Consider the following 9,074-nt stretch of genomic DNA (forward strand, 5'->3'; position numbering starts at 1 on the left):
TCTGCCTCATTTGGAGTTCCAGTTCTTCTGCAGGAACTTTACAACTCCCTGCTTCTCTAGAGTTCATCCTTAGGAACTGCTCTGCAGTTCCAGCTCTGGATTTGATGCTTCTTTGTTATAAGCATCTCACAGTCATCAACTTCCAGTAAGGTCTATATTGATGACTTGGGCACAACTATTCATTAATGATCCTTCCACACATACAACTTGAAAACCATGTTAGTTGATTACTTTAGTTTTTCATCGTCAAAACCATATTGGCTCAACACAAACTCCATTCCTAACAAATTTTATGCTAACAATATACTTCGTACATACTATCTCCATTTCAAAACGATCTTTACACTTCCCATTTTAATCTGTTTTATAATGTTATTTTCATTGTGCTTTATTCTATTTTTGGACATGAAGATATACTATCTTACCCCCTCATACCCCACAATATATACAACTTTTTGTTAGACATAATAATATGTAAATATTATTTGTCCATAATTAGGTTTGTATTTATTGTAAACTGAGATGAATTCTCCTTGAGGAGGCTATGTATTATTATTAACATATATAGTGTACAATGTCAACTAGGGTTACATATTACCATAAATACAAACCTAATTATGGACAAATAATATTTATATATTATTATGTCTAACACTTTTCACTCACTTTCTCTTACTTTATTCATTTTTTCTTGCACTTACCTACCTTTTTACATATCTATCTTGCTTTATCCATATTTTATTATATCCTCCCACATTTTCTCATATTTTTCCTATTTTTTGTTAATATTGTGCAAATAGTAATTATAAAGATCATTTTAAAACGGGGTATTAGATGTTTAAAGTTTAATGTTAAGACCCACGCATATATCATTAAATTCACATATAAAGTAAAATATTATTTTACTCTCTTTACTTTATAAGATGTAAATGGGTTTGTTTTTAGTAACCCTTCTTAGCAATGGTAAAATCTGATTCCAGGTCGGATCATTTTTTTTCATGTATTATTCCTAACAAAGGTATGGGACAAATGGTGAATATTATTTCCACAAAACAAAACATCGATTTTGTTGCTTCAAATTTGTAGCTCACCTCTTTAACCACACAAACAAAAACAAAGACATCCAATGGAAGCACGCAAATCTCTCGCTCTATAATTTGCAAGCATATAGCAACCCCCCTCGAATGAAGGAAAGCTTAAGGGTGTGAGAAAAAGATATAGAAAGAGAGAGAGAATATTATTACAAGATCATATAACATTTCAAGAAAAAGAAAAAGAGATATATATATATATATATATATATATATTACAAGATCAAAGAAAAACAACCAACAATGGCAGCATATAGAGCTGATGATGATTACGATTATCTGTTTAAAGTTGTATTAATCGGGGATTCCGGTGTAGGAAAATCCAATCTCCTATCTCGATTTACCAGAAACGAATTCAGCCTTGAATCTAAGTCCACCATTGGTGTTGAATTTGCTACTCGTAGCATCCGGGTTGATGATAAGATTGTTAAGGCTCAAATTTGGGATACTGCTGGCCAAGAAAGGTCTCTTAATCTTGATTCAATTCATTATTGTTTTCTCTAATTGTTTTGTTTTTTGATTTTACGTTTGTTTCGTTTGGTGCACGTTTAAAATGGGTTTTGTGCTCAAGGGGTGAGGGTTGTTTGGAAACGATAAAATGTATGCAATTATGTATCGACATAAGAAAAATTGGTGAAAAACAATCCGAACATCATCTGTGTATCGTAAATAGAGATGGTCGATGAGGCGGATTGGGTGAGTCTTGGGTGGGTCATGGGTGGGTTTGGTTGGTCGTGGATAGTTGACAAATGGACCCGTCTCAGTGAAAGTTAGGGTGGTTGGATCATGGGTTGTGTCGAAAATAATGGACACAATACGTGATGGTCATAGGTCGTGATGGGTTGTGCGGTTCAAGTAGGTACGATGGGTTTGGAGGTTACGATGGATTTTCAGGTCTGATGTGATTCGGATGGGTCAGGTGGGTTTAAACGAATTTTAGGAGCTTATGTGGTCGGGTGGGTTTGAATAATTAATTAAGAGTTAAAAAGTCAAAAAATTTATATGAACCTGAATTAAATAATTTTTATGTTATTGACATACTCGCATAAATTTAGTTAAGAAAATTAAAATTTATTAGCATTTTAAACATAAAAGTAGTTTAATTTAGGATGATGGGTTTGGTGGATCTACAAAGTTAAGTGGGTTGTGTTTTGTGGGCTGGGGTAGTGGATCTGGAATGAATGTCGTGGTGGGTCGAAATGGCTTGTGTTGGAAAAACTCGACCCCCCGACACATAAAAAAAACTCGGGTTGGACGGGTTGTGTCATTGGCCATACATGGTTTCAACCCACGACATTGTGTGCCTATTAGGTTACAATGTGCTGCATTATCATGGCATTTCTTCCCTTGTTTAAGTCAGGAATCCTGTTTCTGAACTTCTGATGTAGCTGTAGTTGTTCTGAACGCGTATGGATTTCCGATCACACAATCCTCTATAGATTCTAGTCTAAACTAATGATGTTTTGGATTGATGAAGGTATCGTGCAATCACGAGTGCATACTACCGAGGAGCTGTTGGTGCATTGGTTGTCTACGATGTTACACGCCATGTCACATTCGAAAACATGCAGAGATGGCTTAAGGAACTCCGTGATCACACAGATTCCAGCATCGTCATCATGCTTGTTGGAAACAAGGCTGATTTACGTCACCTGCGTGCCGTATCTGTGGAAGATGCCAAAGGTTTTTCTGAAAGGGAGAATACTTTCTTCATGGAAACATCTGCATTGGAAGCACTCAACGTTGAGAATGCATTTACTGAAGTTTTATCCCAGATTTATCATGTTGTGAGCAGGAAGGCGCTTGACATTGGAGATGATCCTGCAGCATTGCCCAAGGGAAAGAACATAAACATCGGGTCCAAAGATGATGTTTCAGCGGTGAAGAAATCCGGATGTTGTTCCAATTAGTCAATAAGAGGAAACGAAAGAGAATAACACAAGAACAGAAAAGTGAACATGCAGAAAAACAGGAAACTGAAGATGAAAAAAAAAAAACCAAGGAAACAAAAGTTAAATTCTGTTGATACACCCACACCCTGTTCATATCATTCATTATAGAGGAATTTACTTGATTAGTTATGAATTACGATTAGCTGCTTAATATCTTATCATGTAAGTTTGAGTGGAAAAATAGTGTTTTCTACAAATATCTTTCTGATTAGGCATGGACTTGTACTTACATTTTATTTTCATAGTATATTTATGTTTTGTTTCTCTTAATTTTCTGTTTTGCTGTCTATTAAAATGGAATCGGTCTGGTTGTTCGAAATATACGATGACATTTTATTTTATGTGATACCTATTTTGGTTGTCGGAAAAAAAAGAGTTACGGAGTACTGCTCTATTATCCCTTGAAGGGTCATTTGATTTCGTATTATGCAAAACATCCAACTTATATAAGAAAAAGTAGTAATTTAGAAATTATTAACTACTCGTTCGGTTCTGCAGACTGCATAAAGAGAGATTTATTTACAATCACATACCACGTTAGTAGTGAGTGAGGCACATCCTAAATCTTTTCCATAGATCTGTTTTCAGAGTTCAGCAAAAGAGAGTTTGAAAACAGTCATTCACATCCACAGAGCCAATGATCTAAAGGTCAGCTCCAATTTGACACCTTGTATATAATGCACCTCGGTAGGGCGAGCTGCACCCTTCTCATCAACCTTTCATCCGATACTGTGACTACATCTGCAATTACGGTATACTCATATTTTAGCCAAAGCCTGACTATTATTACTAATATCAGACAATGAAAATTCACAAAAAGCAAGATAGATCCACAGGCCTGAGACTCGGGGCAATAAGTAACCTAAAATATAAGCTCAGTCGATCTTTAAAAACGATTCTTTATCCGCTTTGTATTATAGGCAATATCAATGAGATTTCTAAATTCTGCCTGTATAGAACAATATCATATATTCATCCGGAACAGAGAAAGTGCATATACTTGAAGAAAAACGAGGCATAAAAAAAACATCACATATTAATTGAGATTCATTTGTTCACTCCGATGGAGCCAAAGATTCATTTGTTCTTTTGGCTGTGGATGTAATGGATTAAATCAAAATGGCTCTTAAAACCTCTTCACTTCCTTTCCACGAAGTAAGAGATGGTCGTCCCGTTGTCGTCCCGTTATCACTTTTGGGTCAATTGGAAACAACCTCTATGCAATTGCAGGGGTAAGGTTGCGTACACCCGACCCCCCTTGCCCCGCTTCTTGCGGGAGCCTCTTTGAAGCAATGGGGTAATGATAATGATAATGAATGACATATTAATTGAGAGAATTCAATCAAACCAAAGGCAAGATTTAGTGTTTGGTCTCAGCAGTACGGATAGAAAAGCCAAATAGCACGTTCTGCTGCAGTAGGGATCAGGTCCTCTGATTTCAGTAGAAACACATGCTTTAAGAATAAAACCCTTTACATATGTGCCACGTTCATCTCAAACACACACCAAATTGCCAACCAATATTAAACAGAGCATCTGCCCCTTTTATAAGGCCTGACAGCTACCCAGAATACTCCCTACGTCTCAGCTTAAACCTAACATTTACCAAAACACGATATCCCAACTCCAAACCCAAAGTACATTTCACTTCAACCCATTTTTTTCTCTACTTACTCTTTGAAGTCGAGATCCACTCCCACATGCCCACTTCTTTTGCTCTACCTTTTACAGAGGAAAAAGTTACTGATGCGGAATACTTCTGCACTGTTTAAAAACCTCTTCTATCGGAACCATATTGTAAATTACCAAGCAGTAATCATCTTTGAAGACCATGCACAAATTCATACCAATAGCATCTTCCAAATTTTAAAATGGCACCCCTTTACAGATGCTGTTTTTACATTACACCACCAGCCTCTTCCATGATTCTCACAAACTTTATATGTATTATCTAGAAGGCCAGTTACCATATGCCATGAAAACCATATAACTCAAGCCATGAGTGAAGGAGAGTATCCTTCGCACATTTGGCAATCCTTTTCCTTACCACTGCATTCTATCATGTCCAGTAAATGGGAGGACACAAGATATGATATGTCAAAAAATCTAATATGCCAACACATACTTGAATTGGAACGTAAAATTGCTAATCCAGCACCCTCATCCTTGTTCCATGTTGAAAAATACTTATAAAGTAAACATACAGAACAAGTAAGTGAATCTGTGCATGGTGTTCTTTTTGACAGTTCTATGTTTGATCTTGAGAAAGGGTGAGACATTTCCCCAAAAAAAATTGAGCTTCAAAACCAAATCCTCACACCCACTTCCACATCACTTAGAGATAACAAGGTTATAGAACAACCGACACATAATAGAGCTTTAGTTATCTGAAACAACCGAAATGAGATTGTGAGCTAAGAAGTCAGAACTATGTAGCTTTAGATGGGAATCAAGCAGAAAGAATTTTATAAAAAGTAGGCCACATCAAAATCTAAGATATACTCTGAAGTCTGAAAAATAGCAGGAAACAAAGAAGACCAAACGGAAATTTGGTATGATGTAAGCAGGGAGAACTTTCCAACATTGTTCATGGAGATGAAATAAGGAGGTCGCTCGAGTTAATCTCTCTGATTAGGAAAACTTTCCAATCAAATGACATACTGTAAAATTTTGGCTAGAAAATTATAGGTGGTCTATTCCTAGTTGTTTGACTCTATAAGTCTATAGTAATAGGTGTTTATTGTATATACTAGTTGTTGAAGGTATATTCTATGGCTGCTGATGTATTACTAAAATGTAAAAGTTGTTCATTTGGAAGTAATTCACTGTATATTTATAGTTATTGATTGTGTATTAATAGATGTTGACTGTATACTACATAGTTGTTAATATGTTACGAAAATGCACCATCGACTGTACGTGAGGCTGCATTTAATGGCATTTGACCGCACGTGAGGCCCATATTTAATGGCGTTTCGTAATAGAATAGTTACAAAACTGCCATTTGACTTGGAAAATTTCTTAATGAATGAGATTAATTCGGAATTTCTCTTGAAATAAGAAAGCAGCAGCCTCATGGGCCTCACAAGTCACAAATAGAATCATAAGTAACAGTACCATTTCTTCTGACTAAGGAATTAAGGATTGCAGTATAAAGAGCGTAGCCAATCCAAGAGATAGATACACAAACACCTCACAATATCCAAGCTCCTATCTGATCACTAACTAAATTTGGTATTTTTTATAAAAAATATTAAGAATCTCTACCTACCCTGAAAACACCATTTGGTTCACTTACATCAGCCATGCTGGTTACTTGACAGTCCGTAATACATGTTTTGATCAATATTTAGTTGTGCAGTATTATACAGTTGCATTCTTATAATCTTTATATCCTGTAATGACTGTAGTCGGCTAGTTGGCATTATTATAGCTAAAAGGTGTTTATACAGGATGCTTACTTCTTTCTTGTAAGCAGTTGACGAAAATTCCCCCTCCCCCCTCCAATATTGTCAGCTAGGAAAAAGAGTTCGGGAGCAGTTTATCAAAGGATGCTAACCACAGCAGCCAATAGTTAATCTGAGATCTCATGTTAATGTCTACTCACAACAGTCGCAACTCAAATCACACACTTATCAGGCAGGAATATGGAAGAAGGGGTAAATGGCTCATAGGGGGAATAAGATATACTACCTCCGTTTCATAATGATCTTTACAGTTATTATTTGCACAAATATTAAGACAAAAGAAGGAGAGTGTGTAAAAGGGCGAGAGAATATAATAAAATATAAATAAAGTAAGATCGATGTATAAAAAGGTGGGTGGGTGGAAGAAAAAAAATGATTAAAGAAAGAGAAAGTGAGTGAAAAATAGTAATTATTATGGGGTAAGAGGGGTAAAATAGTAAATTTTCATGTCCAAAAGTAGAATAAAGCACAATGTGAAGAACATTATGAAACGGACTAGTGTAAAGATCATTTTGAAACGGAGGTAGTATCTTATATGTAATGAACTAGGGTAATAGGAAGAGGTAGTTTATTTATTGTATTATTAGTTGGTTAATTGTGGCAGATAACCCATTACATAAAGGAGAGTAGGCAAAGAGAAAGGCATCCAGACTATTGAAGTGTTATTTAGCTCTTGGGAGTGAATCAGGGCACTTGAAAGCTTGATAACTGTCCTCCTTTTTTCTGTAATTCCATTCTATCAATAAACTCTCTTTCGTCTTCCTTTAATTTCTGTTGATGTTAATACATAACAGAATACCGGAAAACAACTGAACAACGATCCTCAACATACTATAAATCTATATGCTTATCACACTACAATCTAATTCCTTGAACATTAAGAAGTTTGGAGCCTTCGAAAACTTGGGGATCCATGGTGCAATTAGAGAAATAAACAGCAGAACACATGTATAAGATCAAAAGATATCCTAAACCACAGTCAAAGAAAAGCTTGCACAAGACTTACACTAAAACAGGAGACCATCAAAAGCAAAGAATAAGCCAAAATTTTCAGGTTAACCTGAAAATTAGCAAGTTCAAGGAAAAGATGACGAAAATTCCCCCTCCCCCCTCCAAATAATAATCAAACACACTCAACTACATCATCAAACTCATAAACAAACGCACTCAACTAAACCACAATCCCATTATATTATACATTACAAAGTAATATTTACAGCCCTAAGTCACAATAAAATCAAGATAAAAACTTTCAAATTCCAATTCAACCCAAACTACAGACCAAAAATGCATCGCCTCTATAAAACAGACCCCATTAAGAAATTAAGGAAAGAAAAAGTGCAAGATCAAAATAAAAGAAATTGGGACAAGGTTAAGAACTAACCCTTGATGATCATCATATTTTTCCTTGATTGTGATCAGATTTTTGATGATCAGGATCTTTAGAAGGGAGAGGGTTGCCACCCTTGATGATCCAACCAAGAGCAAAGAAGGCCCCACCAGCAAGAATAGCAGTGCCCCAAGCATGAGAATACCATCTGCTGTATTGCCGTATAGCAAACCTCCATTGATCCTTCAAAGTTGCAGAATCCGGGTTGAATGACTCCGGTGGGTTCGGGAAATGGATCCTTTGACCCGAATTTGAGCTGCTGCCATTGTTGTTGTGAACTTCAATTGAGGCTTTTGTTGGCGGTGTTTGTGGGGAGGAGAATTTAGGGTCTTGGTGGTGGTTTTTTGGGTTTTTGGATTCTGCCATTTCGGTAGGGTTTTAAGCTTATATCTTTTCTAGCTCCTATGTTCTGTTTTGTTCATCGCTTTCAAAATTGTTTCTTTTCTCAATTGAAGAATCGTCATTTTGTTAGCGAGAGTCTTTTAGGTTACTACTAGTATAATACCCAATGCACAATTTATAATCGAAACATAAATTTTTATGAAATATGTTAGACAATTATCATCAAAATAGAGCTCATAAATATTCTCCAAATTATAATTAATGATGGATAATTGTTATTTTTCATTCGGTGTCATATTTATTACAGGAAAATTTCAAAATTAGTACCTTATAAAATCCACTTTTTCAAACTTACCACCTTATATACTTTTATTTTAAAATTATCGCCTTATAAAATCGCAAATCTTTAAAGTTAGTAATCTAGAGTTTTTGACAATCCGTTTGTCTGATTAGAGTAATCTAGTAAATAAATAAAACATTATAATATGTAAGTTAGTAGTAAAGTTTTTTATATATTCATAATCAATTAGATGAAGGATTAGCAACGCGTGCATGTCCAATCTAAAATTTATCCACGTCCCCGTCGCTACTTTCGACAAATAATCCATTTGGGGGCGGATGCACATGGTCTCCTAGAAAACCTGCCCCATTGACAATGACATCACTATATTCGATAAATAATCCACTTCTCCTTTCAACTAACTTTTAAATATATGGAAAAAAATTACGATAATGAGAATGTGGCAAATTTTATTTTTAATACTTAAGATTAAGTATAGGTTAGGGCCCGTCATAAAAAAATTATGGCTATGGGTCTCAATTTGTTAATTAA

General features: G+C 35.4%; 2 protein-coding genes across 3 annotated transcripts; one reads left to right on the forward strand and one right to left on the reverse strand.

Annotated features, from left to right (window-relative positions):
• The first annotated feature begins 974 nt into the window (after window positions 1-974).
• Window positions 975-3,296, forward strand: LOC110776080 (ras-related protein RABA1f). The gene is made up of 2 exons (XM_056833021.1): window positions 975-1,555; window positions 2,569-3,296. The coding sequence occupies exons 1-2, from the start codon at window positions 1,335-1,337 to the stop codon at window positions 2,999-3,001; spliced, it is 654 nt and encodes a 217-aa protein (XP_056688999.1). The 5' UTR covers window positions 975-1,334; the 3' UTR covers window positions 3,002-3,296.
• Window positions 2,549-8,373, reverse strand: LOC110776079 (uncharacterized). Of its 2 annotated transcripts, XR_002529978.2 has the most exons (3): window positions 7,895-8,373; window positions 3,577-3,784; window positions 2,549-2,912 (listed from the first exon to the last, which is right to left on the reverse strand). XR_002529978.2 is itself a non-coding variant. In XM_021980649.2 (2 exons), exon 1 carries the CDS (start codon window positions 8,264-8,266, stop codon window positions 7,907-7,909), a length of 360 nt encoding a protein of 119 aa, XP_021836341.1. In that variant the 5' UTR covers window positions 8,267-8,373; the 3' UTR covers window positions 3,435-3,784; window positions 7,895-7,906. The 2 variants fall into 2 exon arrangements, 1 of the variants encoding a protein (XP_021836341.1); XM_021980649.2 differs by lacking the exon at window positions 2,549-2,912 and having other exon boundaries at window positions 3,435-3,784.
• Between the last annotated feature and the right edge of the window lie 701 nt (window positions 8,374-9,074).

Source organism: Spinacia oleracea, chromosome 6 (assembly GCF_020520425.1).
Source record: "Spinacia oleracea cultivar Varoflay chromosome 6, BTI_SOV_V1, whole genome shotgun sequence".
NCBI classification, from domain to species: domain Eukaryota; kingdom Viridiplantae; phylum Streptophyta; class Magnoliopsida; order Caryophyllales; family Amaranthaceae; genus Spinacia; species Spinacia oleracea.